General features: G+C 39.2%; 1 protein-coding gene across 1 annotated transcript; it reads right to left on the reverse strand.

The window, feature by feature from the left end:
• Positions 1 to 368: 368 nt before the first annotated feature.
• On the reverse strand, positions 369 to 16,988 carry LOC117492156 (nuclear body protein SP140-like protein). The gene is made up of 17 exons (XM_034142270.1): positions 16,890 to 16,988; positions 16,471 to 16,679; positions 12,759 to 12,933; positions 9,011 to 9,238; positions 7,773 to 7,892; positions 6,766 to 6,899; positions 6,634 to 6,678; positions 6,502 to 6,541; positions 6,185 to 6,265; positions 5,540 to 5,656; positions 5,295 to 5,440; positions 4,839 to 4,907; positions 4,616 to 4,752; positions 3,205 to 3,319; positions 3,044 to 3,118; positions 2,066 to 2,209; positions 369 to 1,901 (listed from the first exon to the last, which is right to left on the reverse strand). The coding sequence occupies exons 2-17, from the start codon at positions 16,612 to 16,614 to the stop codon at positions 1,803 to 1,805; spliced, it is 1,869 nt and encodes a 622-aa protein (XP_033998161.1). The 5' UTR covers positions 16,615 to 16,679; positions 16,890 to 16,988; the 3' UTR covers positions 369 to 1,802.
• Positions 16,989 to 19,806: the final 2,818 nt, after the last annotated feature.

Raw genomic sequence — 19,806 nt, forward strand, 5'->3', positions numbered from 1 at the left:
AAAGAAAATCCTTTTGTTCCCTCATGTTATTACTCTTTAAAAGAAGACACAGAGACATATTTCCATCCTTTTCATTATAATTGAAAATAAACTATTCATTTTTAAGCTTTTCAAGTTTTCATATTATTATTACTACAATAGTGTCAATCTTCTTTGTTTTCATTCTGCATACAGATTTAACCTTTAAGCACTGGCGCAAACGTACACAGTGAAAGGGTTAATACTCAATAGTCCTGCATTCAAAATCTTACTTAAGTAAAGTACGAAAGTAGTGGCATCAAAATATACTAGTTCCTATGGCTGTCAGATAAATGTAGTAGTGTAAAAGTAGTGGAGTAGAAGTATGAAGTAGCATTGAATGAAAATACTCAAGTACAAGCAGGTTTATCAAAACAAGCATTATCATACAAAGTCAAATTCTGACTTTCACAAAACATACATTCATAATTTATACTTTATGAAACCCTCTTATCCTAACGTGATTATTCTTTAAAATAAAGTGCCATTGAAAATAATGTTGGGAGTTACATTTTCTTTTAATAAAATCACACATATTCATATCCATTGTAAAAACTTGGGTTAACGAAAAGCTGTCAAAACTTAAAACAATTACTAATGATTACATTACATTACACGCTTTTATCCAAAGCGACTTACATACTCAATACTGTGGACAATCCCCACAGGAGCAATTTGGGGTGAAGTGTCTTGCCCAGGGACACAACGACATGCTGACTGCAGTGGGGTTTGAACCTGTGCTCCCCTGATCCGAACACCAATGCTCTAATCCACAGCGCCACAGCCGCCCTATACCATACTTAACCTTTTTATGAGTAAAGAAATTAAATAATTAGTTTTTTTAATGCGAAATGCACTCCAATAACACTCAAGAGACTTTGTTCACGCATTTGTCTTCCTTGAACAATCTGTTGAATTAATTACATAGGATGAGACTGAAAAGTCCAAACATGTCTATACTACTACAAAAGGAAGTACAATAAAACACCATTTAAAGTCAGTGTTGCTATTATCTAATAATATATTTGCCTATTTTTAATTATATTCATACTATTGGATAGTAAAACCTGAGTGTAAATGGATGTCAGAGCAGGAAACAAGGTAGCTGGTTACAGTAAACAATCTTTGAAAGTTATCTTGACAGTATAAAAGTTATTTGGAAAACGTTAAAACAGTCAAATTGCTGCAGTGCCGCTGTACTCTTGCCAGAGAATCATCATCTACCCATGATCAGCACATGCTCACTTTGCATCCTGGAGCTGAAACACTTAGGAAGTTGAAAACTTTAACCGGAAAGACTTTTGGACCTTTGACTGAAACGCAACATAAGGTTGGAGAATATACTAGTTGCATTACACAAGCAGATATATGGAGCCGACTCAAAAGGTCTGGCCATCTCACTTATTACATTAATCTATCCCCCCCCCGGATTGTTATATACAAAGAGGCAACGCTGGCTCAAGTGCCCTCACTTAAGGCAATTTCAAAAGGCTTTTACAACTTCTAACCTATCTGGAAGTACTGTTTATGACCTGTAAATCCGACATCTTTTGATGTACCTTCCACAGGTTTACACTTTGAAATTCAATGTAATTTAAAAAGTACGTTAGGTAAACTGGATAAGTTGTGTCTTAAATCAAGTAAAGTTCCATTGCCTTCTCTTGATTAGCAGCTTTTCTGTTTGGAATATATTATCCACATACAAGGGATATGTCGAAAACAGGGCTATTTACACATTTTGTAACTGTTTCCCAGTATCTACTGAGCTTAAAAAATGAAATCTGTCAGCCAACAGTTTGTCCAGAGATGTTGAACACACTATTAAATTCCTTGTCAAACAACTCCTTCAGTCTGTTTCCCATCGCAAGGTATCCAGCATTGCCCTGCAAAAAGAACACAACAGACCTTATCACTAAAATATGTCCTAAAAAATAAATCTTTACTTTGATATTTGACTGTTTTAAACCATTTAGTACCAGATGTGAACATGATGAAAACTCCCAACCCTGCAGTTCATGTAGAGCTTATGAAAGACACTGTTTCTTACTTGGTTGTATAAGGCAGAGTTGGAGAAAATGAGCTGGACGTCGGACACAAACTCTCCGACAGTCTGGTAGAGTTTCTTCTGGAGTTTGCCGGCTACATTGTTCAGCCACATTGGAGTTTCAATCACAGAGGAGTATCGTTCCAACTGTGGGCGGAAAGCAGTAATTAATTAAAAAGGGCCTATTATGCTTTTTGGGGTTTTCCATTTCCTGTAGTGTGTTATACAGGTTTTTGTGCATGTGCATGGTCTGCAAAGGCTAAAATCCCAAAGTTCCTCTCCCACACACTCCCCTCCGACTGAAAAGCCTCCATTGGACTCCTTTGTTTACTTCCGTAGCGCTCCTATTGGCTGGTGCTAACATATCAGTATTTAGTGTCTCTACTGTGACATGTCTCCATGCTTTAATGTTCAAAAAGCTCTTTATTGTTCTCATACTGCCTGTGCTGCAGCACCTCTTTTCACCCTCTGTCTGAAACCAGAGCCCAGTCTGCTCTGATTGGTTAGCTGGCCGACTCTGTTGTGATTGGTCAACCACTTAGACATGTCCCGCCCCTTTGCCTATCATGTACAATGTGTTGGAGCGCTAGCTAATAGAACCGCTAGTGTTACATAGTGATGTCACTGTGTTATGGAAGTAAACAAAGGAGGCACTTCAGGCAGAGATAGGCTAACAGGTGGGACACGACAAAGTGCTGCAGCACAGGCAGTATGAGAAAAATAAAGACCTCTTTGAACATTAAAGCATGGAAACATGTCACAGTAGAGAAACTAAATACAAATATGAACCTGAACATGAGCAGAATAAGTCCTCTTTAAACAGTCTGCAACACATTTATCTTATCTCAGATTCACAAAAGACCAGAAGATAGTCCTCCAAGAACCAGATAATGAAGCACACATTATATGCTTTAAATTAAATCATTGGCATTATTTGTCATTAATAGGAGCAATATTGGAATCACAATAAAAAACACTTACAACACCACATGGGTTAGAAGCAAATATTTGATCCTTATCAGCACTGCGCAGACACAGAAGGAGGTATTGGCAATGCTGTTGATGTAAGAAAAGGGAGGGATGAGATTAACGGAAAACAAGACACGACGATGAAAAGAGAGATTGAGTCGCAGTGTGCTCACCAGCAGTCTTTGTGATATTGTGCGAGACAAGGCTGCTTCTCTTTCCGACTCCTTGGGGTAAAGGTTTTCATTGGCCTTGTATACACAGAACGTACACATCCATTGGCTTCCATCGCTGCTCACACACACATTGACACACAAACATAATAAAGGTATATATGTTGGGTCGGACAATTAGCAATCTTCAACAGTATATAACATCGATCCCTCTTTAAATAAGTGAAACCACGTGACATAACACTTGCGTAGGTCATTTATAAGCTGATTTATAAAGTTAAACAAATAGTTTAACATGTAATAAAGCAGGGTCTCCGTCAAGGCAGCGATGCTTTTACCAAAATAAAGTAGATTAGGTGACTTGCATTACAATACAATGTATTGTATTGAATTAAGTAGTATTCTGCAGTTGAAGTTGAATCTACATTTTTTTATGGATGTCAGTTTTCGAGGCCAAAGCAAGTCACATTGCTATCATTAATGGCGCATTTCCACTACACGGCCTCGCTCGGTATGGCTAGGCCTCGTTAGGACTGGCTCACTTTATGGCGCATTTCCATTACAGTTTAGGAACTGGGGTAGTATCTATAGTAACGCAGTGTAGGCGGAGCCGTGACGTCATCTTCAATGAGAACCCCAGAAAAACAACACAGCCGTTAGCTGTTAGCACTCAGAGCTCACAGCTCCTCATATCTGTTCAGAAACTAGACAAAAGTTAAACAAGTACAAACCACAGACTGTCTGTGTCATGGCGAATACAGTCGCTGGTTTATTTATGTCTGTATAGGCCGTTGTTGTGAGTGTGGACGGTCGGAGCATATATTGCGTTAGCTTAGCCAATCTCCATTTAGAAAACACGCATTTTAAAAGGTTTTTCGCCTGCCGTCTGTCTGCAGACTTGTCAAAGCATTAATTCATGGTTTATACTAACCGGTATCAGTATGTTGTTACTTCGGCATCATTTTGAAACGTGTATTACAATTAAATCACAGTCAAATATGTTCATCTTGTTGTAGTTGTAGCCCCCTTGCCAGCGATTCTCTCTCTAGTTTAGCAAACTCAGCCCGACTCAGCCTCGTTGTTCCTGGCCCTAGAACCACGATTTTATGGGGCCAGAAAAACTGTGAATTAGGACCCGCTAGCCGGTACTAGGCCTAGTGGAAACGCAACCAAAGACGGGCCGCTGACGTCACAGCTCTCTTAAACGGGGCTCCGCGCTGCAGTGGAAACGCGCCATAAGATACATCCATGAGTTTATACTGGTGGAAAAACAATGTCTCTTGAACTACTTGGTAGGTGTCCTTTATAAGAAAATAATGAACAACCTGCAGCCAATCAGAATCAAGTATTAATCCAGATTTAAGGGGAACAAAATGAATCGTGTTTTTTTCTTTTGTTTTGATTCAAAGCTCACCCTATTATGTTGTCCTCTACATGAGGAAGGTGGCATTTCTGATGGAAGGAGCGAGGGCAGTTATCACACACCACAAACTCGTCTTCTTCTTCTTCAGTTTTACAGATGAAACACTCGTCATAGTTTTTCTCATCATTCTGCCAAAGACAGAAATGTAAACATCTCAGTAGGATTACACTACAGAAGGTTCTTGTTTATGAAACTGACTGATTAACAAACTTACCAGATCCTTACTTCGCGGTTTGCACAGTTTACAATCACACCGCACTTTGTGGATCATCAAGATATTTTCCTGAAAATAAACAGTGTCTATGTTTTACATAGTTAACAACGTTCAGGCTTGACAAGTCCTTCGGTCTCTCAAAAGCTCATTACCTCCCTGGTTACAGGTACATTTTTGTAACTGAAGATTTGCTCTGAAAATTATTAAACATCACTGTTTTCACAACAGAGCCAGACAGCTAACCAATCAGAGCAGACTGGGCTCTGGTTTCAGACAGAGGGTGAAAAAAGGTGCTGCAGCACAGGCAGAAGGGGAAAAATAAAGAGCTTTTTGAACATTAAAGCATGGAGACATGTCACAGTAGAGGAACAAAATACAAATATAACCTAAAAAAGAGCATAATGAGGCCCCTTTAAAGATTCCTATCAAAATGCATCTCACAAGAATACACAGTTACATGTTTACCTTTATGTGATCACCGAGTGCTTTCCCTTCACACTCGATGTCTTTCTTCCAGGACAAATATGTTGGACATGCCTCCTGCATGAACTGCATTGGGGTCATCCATTTGGTCTCAGTACGAATACTCTTCCCTAAGGTCCCTGGCAAGGAGACACATTACACTAGATTCAGCTGGTCAGTAAAAACTGTATTATTTCAATACACATATTAAGCTTTTGTGTTCAGTCAGATATAGCTACCTGTTGCAAATCGTTTTTCGTGTAAGTCCCCCGCTAAAGGTCCACATGTGACTTTGAACACCTTCCTGCCACTGTCATGGCTGGCGTCTGTCTGTTCCTCTCTCTCTCCTTCTTCATCTGTAATGGACAACATGATTATCCTAATGCTATGATACTGGGATTGGGTCAAGCAGCAGTCTATGCAAGAGTGCCAAAAACTGCATTTCTTCAAATGGCCACTTGAGGCTCTAAAAGGGAGGTTTAAATAGCTAACGTTTCAGCAAAAATTCTTCTACATTCTTCTACAAAAAAAGTTTCAGTCTCCAATTTTCAGTGAGTGAAATTCTAGTGTTATCCTATTTATATGTTGGCACTTATTAGCAGGTAATCAATGTCTGCACTTACGTTACCTGGCCTGTTAGAATAGCTCGTTGATGTACAAGTCACTTTAAAGAGTTAGCTGTTCATTTTTTCAGTTTAGTAATGACCAAACAAGCATTTTTTTGCTAGCCTAAATTAGCATCCCAATTGACATCAAAGGTAACGTGAATTATGGATGCCAACCAAGCTAGCTAGCTTCAAGTATCTGGTAACTTAGCCTTTGGTACAAAAAAACCTAGCATTAAGCATCAGTGACCCTATATATAACTCTGAGGAAAGCAGGACCTGTTCCAGCTGTGGAAATATCTGTGCTGCTTGATGAATCCTGGTCTGAGTCCTCGTCCTCATCTTCTTCTTCCTCGGACACTAAAAAATGAAAATGGTGAATAGGTTTTCCATTGCTTCTTCGTATGAATAATTTATCCTACAGTTAAAACACTCACTTCTTCAATATGCCAATTTGAAACTCAACATTTTACACATGCAGACTTAGATGAAAACCATTTAGATTAGACCGATACATCTTGTAATAGCTTGCAGGGATTCAGAGTTTTCTCATAGACTATCAAAAATACTCCATGTATACACCTTTAGCAACAAACCTGTGGTTACATCGTCAGTTGGGAACAGGGCTTTCTTGGTCTAACAGTAAGAAAAAAGGGATATTATTAGGGTCAGATCATTAAAAACTAAGTAGTCAGAATATATGTATTTACATCAGTTTTTGTTATTACCTTTTTGCATCCTGCTCTGTAGTTTGCTGCTTTCAGATGACCCGCCTGCAGTGAAGTTCCCAAAATCTTACAAGGTGTAGCAACATTTCCAATAGTAAACAATTAAAGCTGTCAAATCCAAGTTTAACAAACCTGTATAAGTTTTCCCAGAGGGGTGTCCAAACATTTAATGGTCATCTTCCAGTTCTTGGAGCTGTCCTTGCCCGCAAACCTCTCAAATTCACTCGGAGTAAACCACTGTCTCCCAACAGCGACGCACTTCTCCCCTGAAACAGAATAAAGTATTGAGGATGGGTTAATGTCAATCAATATTTACCAAGCATTGGAAAATCCTTCCAGCTAAACCTAACTTCCATGTCACAAAACTGGATATTGAGCAACCAGTCTTGCCGATATTAAATTGATCGTGATTTAAGTTTTTTAAAGGGGACATATTATGTACATTTTCAGGTTCATATTAGTACTTTCTGCCTGTACTGGGACATGTCTCCATGCTTAATCTTCAAAAAGCTCTTTATTTTTCTCACACTGCCTGTGCTGCAGCACCTCTTTTCACCCTCGGTCTGAAATCAGAGCCCAGTCTGCTTTGATTAATTAGCTGGCCGGCTCTGTTGTGATTGGTCAAATGCTTAGAGATGGCCCGCCCCTTAGGCTATCACTTACAATGTAATGGAGCGCAAACAATTGGAGCATGAATGATACAGAGTGCTGTCACTATGTTACGGAAGAACACAAAAAAAGTCCAACAAACAAAAATGTTGCAGCAATGGTTACATTTGGACATTGTTAATGGTCTCACACACATAGTACAGTGTCTTGAAAATCATATCAGTTTGCACTGCAGGAGAACATTTGCTCATAGCGAAATCTGGAATAAATCTCGCCTTTTCTTTTGAGAATATGTTATCACACATATTACTTGCTTAATAAAGTCTGATACAAATTTGATGAACAATATATGTCACTATCTTTCTCCGGTCAGAATAAGATTGGAGAAGTTTCACTATATATCAGAAATTACATTGTGATTAATGATCTCTAAATCTGGTCCTAATTTACTTGATTTCCATATTGGAGTAGACAATGATGATAATTTTTTTTTCATGATCCCATACTTCAGTTATTTATATTCTGCTCACCATTAGCCAGTCTTTTTCTGCTGAGCATCCCCTTCTTCTCTCCACAGGTCACCAGCAGCTGGGAGTTGAAGAAGTCCCAGGTCCAAATGTCGTTCTTCTCTCCCTTCTTCAGGGGAGAGGCTGGAAAATAAAAACAAAGAAAGAAAGAATTTACTTTACAAGTTACTTTTCAGCAGGGGAACTTTGAGCAGCGACGTGCAGTCAGTGGAGGCAGGGGAGGCAGAGCCTCACCTGTCATACTCCAATGTAACGGAAAAACAATGAAAGAAAAACTAAATAATAATAATAATAAAATGTCTCCACTGATCTTGTGTAAATGTGATTTCTGTATGATTCCAATCGCATTTTATAGTCAAAATCAGCAAATTTGCCGAGCTCCGCTACGGGAGCGATGAGAAGTGAGGCAGGGACGAGCAGTGCCTCACGTAAGCCCACAGTAACTTGCTGGAGCGCGGGCACTAATTTAGTGCGGCCACTTATTTTGTGAGCGCGCTCAAGCCATTTACCGTGGGGTGAGGTGAGGCACAGATGAGATCTGCCTCACTTCAGAATGCGTCATCCCACAGAAACTGGCTGGAAAGCGGGCCCTAAGCGCATGCCTGTTCCCATCTCACTGTAGGTCACCAATGTAATGTTTGTAGATCCCTTTATTACATTTATACTCGCCATCCATAGTCTCTAAATAACTTATTTCACGTATATATGATATTTAGGCTCACTGGTCTCATCGTACAACGGCAATGAAAAAAGCACCAGCCATAACCTCTGCCGCACTGAAAGGGGCGCACGTGAGCCCACAGGTTCTTGTTGCTACTGTAATTCTACCGCAAACAACAAACTAGACTTTTGAAACTACAGGAAGATAAGGAGGACTTTTACAAAACAGTAATAGAGATTGTTGTCCAGAAGGATAGCATGGACTTATATTCATCTTCAAGTCAAGGTAAGACCACAACTGTAATGAAGATGGGATCTTACTTAGAAAGAACAATCCAATATTTAGATTTTGGGAATCCTTTTGTTGATCGGTCTGTTTAAAATTAATCATAGCATCAGACTAAAAAAGCTTTTGAAAAGAACAGAATATTTCGATTAAGGTCAAAATAGGCTATAATATTTGTAAATCTGACTCTGAAAGAGTCAGTGCCTCACCAGCCATGAACCTCACCGCACGTCACTGACTTTGAGTAATATACAGTCATGTTTACAAATGGAAGCAGAAGTGGGAGGTGACTTACAGAAGTGTATTTTCTCAGGCCTTTTCCTTGGAGTCACCCGAGATGATGGACCTGGCTGCTCCTCCTCTTCGTCGCACACGTCCCTATTTTTCAGTTTTCTCTTCTTTTTAACAGAGCTCTCTTGCTTTTCCGCTTCCTCCTCATCTTCTGAAACATCCTTCCTTTTCCCTTTATCTGCCTCCTCTGTTTCCGACCTCTCAAGAGGAGGTATGTCGGATTGGAAAGTCCCTGCAATTTCAATTAACCGCCATTGATATAGTTAATAACGGAACTATTCCTTCCTAACTTTATTGTCATAGTGTGGCCTCAGCAAATTTCGCCAATAATGATGTCAACTTATAACTACGTATTTATTTGTTTAGCTAACTATTTGAACAATGGTGTATTTATTGTTCTAGCTATCAATTTCAACAATAGTTTAATCCATGGTCATTACTTTGACCATGGTTTATGCAGAACTATTTTACGTTTTGACTATCAATGGCCAACTATTTCAACTTGTTTTTTCATTACTTTATAAGAAAATTGCGTGTATCCATATTTTTCAAGTCAGTCAATTTACTTTCAGCTTACCGGTTAAACAGGTATGCTAGTTCGCTAACCCTATCAATCCTAAAATATAGTAAACAGTGTTATTAGGTGTTAGTGTTGAGCAGGCGCACCGGATTCATTTTAGAAGTGGGGGGGGGGCCAAAAAAGTGCGTGTGTATGGCCCAATCCCAAACCACGCCCTTCACCCTACCCCTACACACTCCCCCTCCGTGACGGAGTGAACTCCGTGGAGTGACACATGAGGCTCCCTCCTGTCAGATGGAGGGAGTAGATACAGCGGCAAGCTTTGGGACAAACTCCCCTCTCTCCGGCAGAAACAGTAAATGCCGTAACTGTATCAACGGTATCAAATCAGCATCTCTTTGACAAAAAATGTAAATTAATAACTAAAATAAAACTCCAAACATCTCTAATTGTGTTACTTTTTTGTAAAGCTCTTTTAGTTTTAAACCTGATGTTTATAAGTTTCTTAGTTTTTGCAACAGTCTGTAAATATACACAACTTTATAATAAAATGCACACATTTACCTTTTTCTAGACTAAACACAGGTAGATCCTCAGTTAAAAAAATATGAGGTTATCATGAGGTTGTTAACATCGCAGTTTATCAGTGGATGTTTGTTGGAAGCACAATAACTGCATGTTTTGTATTGCTTTTAAATTTCAGTTAATATAGTGGTGAGAGACTCCCGATACATTAGATTTATAAGTTCATTAATTGTCTCATGATGCATATTTCCCGGTGAGCATGAAGCTTTTCAGAGTGGGGTTTTTCTCAGCTACGAGTTCTTTTGGAAATTGCTCTCCTTATCCGCATGCCCCCTGATTGCTAGGCCCTGTCGGGTTAGAAACTGCAGACAGCGCAGTTGCTCCATCATTCCATCTCTTCTTTTTTCCTGCTCAATACGCTGTTGTTTGACAAGCTGTATGTTGACTGGTGTCCAGTTATTAACTCCGATATTAACAAAGCTATCATCTCCACATTTTGAGAAAGTTACAAGCCGTTTGACAGCAGCAAATCTGCATATTTCACAGAAGGCCCGTTTAGTGGTTTTGCAAAGAATTAACCACTCTCTGTTTTTGTACCATTCTGCGTTGAAGTACCTTTCTCTTTGCCCAAATAATCTAGCGGTCAGTTAGCTGTACAGCTTTACCCGTCTCAATGTCCCGACAACAAACCTCCACGCAGTCGGAACCAGCCTGTTTCGGTTCAACGATGGCGGTGGCGGCGGTTTTGACAGTCTCTGCGGCCGCAGAGCTGCTGCTTTTGGGTTCATCTGGCTTCGCTGTTTCTATGATTGATGAAGGTCCAGGCTCCGGAGACGTGGATGTCAGGGATGTGACCTTCCAGTTGTTAATTTAAGTTTAGATTGACTGTATTTAGTTTTCTTCTGCGCTGGTTCTTCTGACGTGTTTGCAAGTGTATATATTCTTTCTATCTTGGTTAACGGCTGACACACACAGAACAACGTAACAAATAAAGTAAACAACGTAACAAATACACAAATCTAAGCTTTTTTATTGGTTGTAATTTACATGGATACATTTGAATGGTGTGACAATGTCCTATTTGATTGGGTTAAAATGTACATATTCTTCCTGTTATGTCTGCCTGCTTTATTTTACCTAACGGACCGTCTCCACAGCAGCGTTAAAAAAATCTTGGAGGTGGGCGTATCTGAGGCTTGGGGATTTTTTTGCGATCAACCAATCACATGAATCTCCCGCCCGCGACATACGAAGCCAAAAAGCCCGAAGTAAACTGGATATAAACTCCCCAAAACAGGCGAAAACATACCACTGTCTCTGCCACCTCCCTCCATGCCTGGCTCCTCCGGTTTATATCCCGGTAGGTCTGGTCATAAAGCACCGGGTGATTGATTCGCTACCGCTAATTTCTCCTCCATTTTTTGGAATATGAGGAAATGACCTGCGGTATGTCTCTCCCAGCATACACGCCGTTTGATTGGCTAGAGCTTGAACTGCCAGATTTGCGTACACGGGATTTGATTGGCTGCTGCTTCCACCTCAGCTTCAAAAGTTGAACATTGTTCAACTTTGAATCTTGAAAATCCTGAGAATCTCCGCTCGCCTGCCCACAATGCATTTCGGCGAAAAGTGAGGGAAAGTGACGTCACCCCATTCAAAGTGAATGGGCAGAAGCGTTTCAAGATTTTTTAACGCTGCTGTGGAGACGGCCCGTAATGCAAAGTGACCTGCTCCATCGAAATCAGTCGCATTGACCCAAAGACACATTTTGAGTTGTATACACTGCTGGAAAGAGGAGATTCATAGCTTTCTAATGATATCAGGATTGTTCTTGTAGGCTACTCCAAATATTAAGCAAAATATATCACATTATATAATGACTGTTACAGAGTCATCATTTTGAGAAAAAGGCCTTTAAAGTTTCCTCTTCTCTGGATCGATCTGATTGATTATTAGCGGAGCAAATGATCAAAATAGTACGAAGGGAAGATAGGGGAAGCCCGCGAGTGTGTGTGTGTATATACGTGTGTGTTTGTGTATTTTTGCGTTTGTGTGTATTGTGTTTGTTTCCCGGGGAAAACACTCACGAGAAACACCGGCTGTTATGCCTGCAGTGACGTAAAGTTACTCCGTTCTCCTCTTGTAATTATGCCGTTACAAGCTTCAAAGTTGAATTTATCATCTGAATTTGACGAAACAAGTTTAATATTCTGAAAGCCAAGACTTTGTTTATTTGAAATCAGATAAAAACAAACTGTAACGGACCCTGCCGTGTTATCTATGATTACTATACGCCTTACATTCATAATTTCAGCAGAGGGAGGGGAAGCGGCGCTGTGGAACAGCAGAGTGGCGAGTGAGAGCTGTCATCTTCCCTTTACAAGCTTAAAAAATGCCTGTAGCTAATGAGATTGAATATAACAATCAAACATAACAAAATATACACAGCTATATCAGATCGCGTTTTAGATGCGACTTTAGAGTAGAGGGGAATTATTGAAACGGGATTTGTATGCGAAAATGTGGGGCAGGGCTGAAAAGTGGGGGGGCCAATGGCCCCCTGGCCCCCCCGCTTCCGGCGCCCTTGGTGTTGAGCCACAAACTGAGATCAGTGATTCCGATTTAAATTTCCAAAGAGAACAGGAACATGGTGAACAGAATCTTAATCATTAACACACTAATGACCAAAATAAAGACTTCGTCTGACCGTTCATGAGGTCGTTTCTCAGCAGTCGCAGGGTGGGGTACTCGTTCAAGATGGTGTCCTTGAAGACACAGCTCCAGAACGCTTTGATGTCCTGTGGTTGCTTACTCTCCAACCGGTCCAGAATCTCATAGAGACCTTTCCTTATGTTTTTAATACTCTGCATGCGACTCACCTTCTACAGACACACAAACAAAAGGAGAAAATAAGGGGTTTAATAACTGCACAATAACCTTAGAGCACAGATGCAGATTGAGCCAAAACACATTTTTGTTTTATCATTTTCAGCATCCAAAGAGCCTAGATTGAGGTCAACAAAATCACAACCTAGATATTTTTTTACGTGTATATTACAAAAGTTGTGAAACCTAAAATATAAACCAACAATAAACTGAACTTGTTTTACAACACCAGGATATATTTCTTGGTCATCTGATCACAATGTTAGCTTTGACACTTCCATTAAAGCAGGGGTTGGGGTTATTTGAAAATATGTATACCTATGTATGCTAACATTCATTTAATCTATCCAATGGTTGACAGATAAAGTTGAAATGCTTCCATTCAATTTGGGTTAAATAGATGTTAAAATAATTTAACCTGATTGACACTGACAGATCATTCTGATGCTGATCACTGTCATGGTTTAATTGATATAAAATGTCTGTTCACCAAACGTCTCAAAATGCACATATTAGGGGACAACAAATAGTTTTGGGGTAGAGGGGGGCATGAAAACGCCCATTAGAAACTCAATTGAATTTAAGGAAGTAGAAAATAACCAAACCATATTCAAAATCCATTTGCAAAGTCGGCAGTAAACAGCCGAAATATAGGCCTACATAATTTTAAAATAAAGTCATTGTTATAAATATTGTTCGTTTATGTTGTTTGTAAAGTGTAGACTTTGAGTGTGGGCGCAATCTGAGTCAAAAAGTAGTGGAATTAGATATTGAGACCAGCTACAAGTGGCTATTCGACGAACTGCAGTTTTGGCGCTTTTTTTGAGTAGCATGAAGCTGCAGCGTCGGAGACTGCACTCTCAGGACCGCACTACCAGGACCGCACTCCCAGGACCCTATTTTTTCGTGACACTGCCACCTAGCGAGCAGGAGACCTGAATATGAATGACAACACAGAGAGTGTGAGTAGTGTGAAGTGCTTTTAAAGTTTTATTTGTTTAACATTAATAACAATTCCGGTGTCTTGAAATGAAGTGTGATTAGCTAACATTAACTATGATAGTCTTAAGGCAATACAAACAAACATCTGTTAGCTTATGATAGCTTCTAACAGTATTAAAGGCACTAAAAACTATTATTCGTTAGCTATAGCTTTCGGTAAAAGCATTATTAGCAAAAGCATTAGTTTCGTTAGCATATTTGATTATTTGTTTAATGAAACTGTAGCGTGATTTTGGCAAGCCCAACTAGGTGTCCTACATTAATTGTTGATTTAATCACTAATTACAGTAAGAGTGTGAGTAATGTGAATCATGTTGTTTGTTTAAAGTTAACAACTATTCTGGTGTATTCAATTGGACAGCAATTCAAGCAACACGTGCTAAATGTCATCTGTTAGCCTTAGAGATGTCCCGATCCGATCACGTGATCGGGGATCGGAGCCGATCACGTGATTTTCAAAAGATCGGAATCGGAAGAAAAAAATCGGGGATCGGGATTTTTTTTTTTTTTTTATAAAATATTTTTATTATTTTATTTAATGTTACAAAACAAAAATGACCATGTTCACGTCTTAAAGTCATCCTGAGGCCTTAGTTTTGGTTTAAAATTACACAACATCATGTATGTGTTGCTTCTTTTGGGCTTGTTTTCATAGACCTGGTTGCTTATTTCTCTCAAATCTGGCAACAGAGTGGGCGCAGTGTCTAATAGTAGCAGTAAGCTAACAAGAGGCTACGTTCAGCTGGTGCCTCGGGAGTCGGGACAGAGAAAATGTCAGGAGTTTGGAAGTATTATAAAATTGAAAGCGAAGGCAGTGTAACAGCCAGATGCAATGTTTGCAAGGCGGAGGTTCCGCGTGGTGGAAAGAACAGAACACGACCAATCTAATACAAACACCAACAACAACACGACGAGTACACAGCGGCCACTCAGGTAACGGCACTGAAACAACCGACACTTTCAGAGACTTTTAAAAGGAAAGAGAAACTGCCCCAGAACAGTGAAAAGGCCAAAAAAAGAACAGCCAAGATAGCTGAATTCATCGCGTTGGATGACCAGCCGTTATCTGTTACCTTTTTTTTCTCTTAATGCATTGCATAAAGATCGGATCGGGAAAAATCGGTATCGGCAGATTGTCAAAATCAAATGATCGGAATCGGATCGGGAGCAAAAAAAGGTGATCGGGACATCCCTAGTTAGCCTATGATGACTCGCTGCAAAACCAACTGTTAGCCATTTGTTTAATGAAACCGTATGTTATGGTTATGTTATTTAGCAGAGGCTTTTATCCAAAGTGACTCACAAAAAACATAAAATAACCATAATTAACATTAGAATATCAATACAAATAGTTACATAGTCAGTTACATTACTTATTACATTTTTAACAGGGTAATTAGTCATCTGTAACCTACTACATTTAAAAAAAGTAAACTTCCCAACTCTGATCATTAATTATAGTCAGCTAATTAATTAAACTTCAAAGGATGACAAAAGCATGTCAATATGATCTGTCTGTCCGCTATATTAAATCAGCAGTAGCCTAAGTTCTGTCTTCAGTGTAAATGCTTCTTTAATAGTCATTGTATTACTATTTGAATTCATTGTAAATAATCTTAACTGTGCTGACTGCCTGTTTACTGTTTATCAGACAGTCTCATCATTCTGACATGTTTTGCAATATTGTATGAGGTGTTTTAGTCAGTTATTATTATTCTCATGGAGCGTTTTGAAATACAAGGGTATGAAAGCCCTTAACAATATGTGTGTTTTAATTTCAGTAACACTTTATTTTGAGGGTCACTTGTAGATTATCTACAATCTGTCAACAAACTCAGTAGCATGTCAATAGAACATCTGTTAGTTATATTAGGTTAACCATCTACAGATCAGTAGACCATCAGTAACAAGAGCTGTAAGACTCTGGATGGCAATATCTCTTGAGATTATTAATGCATATCAATTGTGCACCAATGCCTTAGCCTTTCCCTATGCAATACTTTAGATTACATCTTGTTCTTATTGTTTCAAAGGCACGGCCAAAGGTTTGCCTTCTGGACTCTGGAGGCCAGAAGCTTGCTCGAGGGAACCCTTCAGCCAGTGTTCAGAGTGCCACGACAGAGTGCCAGCATGGATATCTCCCAGGAGAAGGTGGTCAACAGCAGGCCAACAGCAGATTGAAGAATCCAGTGTGGAAATTGTGCCCAATAAATGTATTCTGCACTGAAATGCCTCTCGGTCAAATTGCATGTTTATCTTTTGCAGCCTGGTGCATAAACACACTAACAGTTGTTTTTCAGTAATCTAGCACCTCTTCAAAGACACATTTGATTTGATTTATTTTGAACGTGTAATACAATAAAAAAATATATATAATAAATGTATGTCTACATACAATATACATTTACAATTATAAATAGATGATATCATTATTACTACAATATATATATATTTACGTTGTATGATCCATTCAAACAGGAAGTGTGTATGAAGAAGGTAATAACAACAGCGTTTCCACTCCAGCCCCTCACCTGGTATCTGTCCTCCAGCAGCAGGTCGTGGTCCCGGAGTTGTCGCAGAAAGGTTTGCGGGTTCTCCATGCAGGACATTACCGTTTTACTTCGCCGGAAAAAGTGCAGGAGCTCATTATCCCCCAGCCAATCCATCGGTTCCATCAGATACAGTCACTGCCACAAAACAACCAGAGACACCGCGTCTGCTCCACATCCAAACTATGGCACTAAAGCAAACAAAGTGATTTAGAAAGTCTCCCTCCGTTGTTTACCATGCATTAGGCCTAATTCCCTGCGCGTAAACTGTCCCGATTCATATGATTTGGACACTGGCCCTTTCAAATGCGCATAAGAAACTTCCCCGTGGACTATTGGGTTGGTGGTTTGAAATCAAAACAAGTAGAGATTTAGAAGCATTCATTCGTGGAGTTTCTTACCTGTATCTTCCCACAAATGTGTCCTCAGTTCCTCCTTCAGCGAATAGTATATTCCTGCAATACCTCCCTTCTCTTTGGGTGACGTTTGGAAAGTGAAACTAGTTTTTTATTTTTGACAGATAAATGCACTACTGGTCCCTGTCTGCAGAGGGCATCATCCACTTAAAAGAGACTTCCTGAATGGTTATTTATTTAAATTAAAGAATACATGTTATTTTAGTTGTCAGTTAGTGAGAAAAATAACAGTTTTATTTAAAATTATGCTACTATTCAAACTTAATTTGATTATCAAGGGAATTGTATATGTCATAAGACTTTTAATCTCATGAGCTCTGTAAATTGTCTTACTGTATTTCTATAATAAACTGGTTAGTTGTTCTCTATTTATTCAACATATTGCATATTATCTCTGTTCTATTTTATATGTATATATTTTTCTTGGGAACGACATGAGCAGTTTGAGCTGCGTGCCTCCTGTCTTCTGAACTGAAACATATGCATGAAGAATAGAATAGAATATTTCTTTATTGTCATCATACAAAGTACAACGAAATTTCATTGGCAATTCTCACTACAGTAAAAAATAGACACAATAGTGAAGTGAGTGTACAGTGCACATAAATACTGCAATCATCACACAATTGCATCTTCCATCTTCCATTTTCTTTAATTGTAATGTTGAATTGAAAGACTGCGTACCGGCGCAGGACTTGCGTACGGCACATCCTACGCCGGTTTCCTTTTATAAATCATAATCAACTCGAAATGCGGCGCAGCTTTTGCAGGCTTCACGTAACGCCCATATTTGCCTATAAATCAGGGGTGGGGAACCTTTTTCCTCTCAAGGGCCATTTCAATTTCAACCTAATCTCCTCTAGGGGGGTCCGGGGGAATGCTCCCCCGGGAAGATTTGTTTTTAAATGTTGAAGTTAAAAGCATCAATCTGGTGCACTTTGAGAGCAACATTAGATCTATGGATACATCTCTCAACACCCATATGAAACAGAACTGTAAACAGATTTTCTTTTTCTTTATGGATATTTTACAAATCACTCCCCTTTTAAACTGTAGCCTATTCTTGTTTGAACTTTTTTTTACTCTCATATAGTATTTTATACCTGTTTACTTTATTCTCTTATTTTTTTATAACTATAATGATCATATAAAGATGTGCCTTTACCTCACTGGTTGGAGAAAAAGCTTCTTATATTCGTTAGCATAGCTAGCTAACCAGATGCTAATAACAACAAAGTTATTGAGTGTATGATCAGTATGACAGATGAACAGATCGCCACTGGGCTTTCAACTAAAGACACAGCCACGCAAAAACTGCGGCATGTGTATGGCTTCTTATGGGTACTGCAATCTTTGGAAGTGCCGGAGCTGCGTTCTGGTGCTCTCTTATGGGATTAGTTTTGTATCATAAAGATAAAGCAACACTTTCTCAGAATAAAGCAAAACTATGAGTTTAAAAGAAAAAAAAACTGAGTCAAGCTAAATAAAATAAATTTCAAAAATAAAACTATAAGTTGCAAACAAATCATTTGTGTAATCATGTAAACTATAAGTATTTTGTCTTTGTTTTAACATATATTTTTGTTTGCAGTTCTTGTTTCTTCTTTCTCAATGATCAGACTTTTGCTCTCGCTGCAGCACTCTCTTTTGCGCTCCTTCACTTTTTGTTTGAGATTCTGACACAAACCTCCCAGATGGGCGGGACTTTCAGGGGTGCGTCCCCATTGGCTACTCAGTTTTTGAGTGACAGCCCAGTCCTCCAGCGATTGTACAGTGCAGGCAGCTGCGGTGTGGTAGCTGAGATAGAACCATAGAACACCCCCAGAAGAACCAGCATTTCAATTATTATAATACTACAAGTGAAAATATATGTAAGTATTCATCACCCCAATTTCCCCCAAGAATGAATTGAATATTCAGATTTGGACACTATCCACCTGTAGTGTCTCCTCTTAATCAGAAACCCCACGTATTGAATTATTGTTTCTAAATTGTGCATTAAAAAGGGAAAGAGAAAAGCCCAGCAGCACTCACACAGCAGCCCCGGAGCAGCGGTGTTCTCCCCCGGCTCCTCGGCAGTCTGCTCCCCGCCTCTGCATGCGGAATCCCCGCAAGGCGCAGGCGAGCCTCGGCCGCTCAGAACCAGCGCAGACGTGTTCTCATCCACCGCTTCCGTTTTCACATGCAGGATCACGATGTCCCCGCAGCCGCCTTGTAACTTTAAGACTATATAAATATACATATGTAAATATATATTAAATAATGTATTATATTACATTATTGGCTCTGCATTGGACTATTATCAGTTCTGGTAATAACCTCATAACGTCTGAAAGCAGAGGTCTAGGGCAAATAATTGAAAGCAAATATTCAACAATTACACCATTGTATATTATATTCTTTGCAAGCTCTTGCGGGCCACATAAAACGAGGTCGTGGGCCGGATCTTGCCTGCGAGCCTTGAGTTTGACACCACTGCAATAAAGCTTCAACAGGACACTTTCTATCATAGGTGTCCTTAACAGTATGGACATAGACATTTAAAATCTTCTGAAACATTGCTTGCACAAAGACATGTTGGTACTGGATGTGTATTTTGTAAATGGTGTCATTTTTATCTTTCATATTTTATGCATGCTTCTTTAGTAATATTCAGCTATTGTTGGCTCTTTACCTGCTGTAACATGTACATATCCCCTCTGTAGGACTAATAAAGGTATTCTGATTCTGATTTTATCTAACAAATGACTTAGGGTAAATATAGAAGGAAAGAAAATCCTTTTGTTCCCTCATGTTATTACTCTTTAAAAGAAGACAGAGACATATTTCCATCCTTTTCATTATAATTGAAAATAAACTATTCATTTTTAAGCTTTTCAAGTTTTCATATTATTATTACTAC

This window comes from Trematomus bernacchii, unplaced genomic scaffold, assembly GCF_902827165.1.
Source record: "Trematomus bernacchii unplaced genomic scaffold, fTreBer1.1, whole genome shotgun sequence".
Lineage (NCBI taxonomy): Eukaryota > Metazoa > Chordata > Actinopteri > Perciformes > Nototheniidae > Trematomus > Trematomus bernacchii.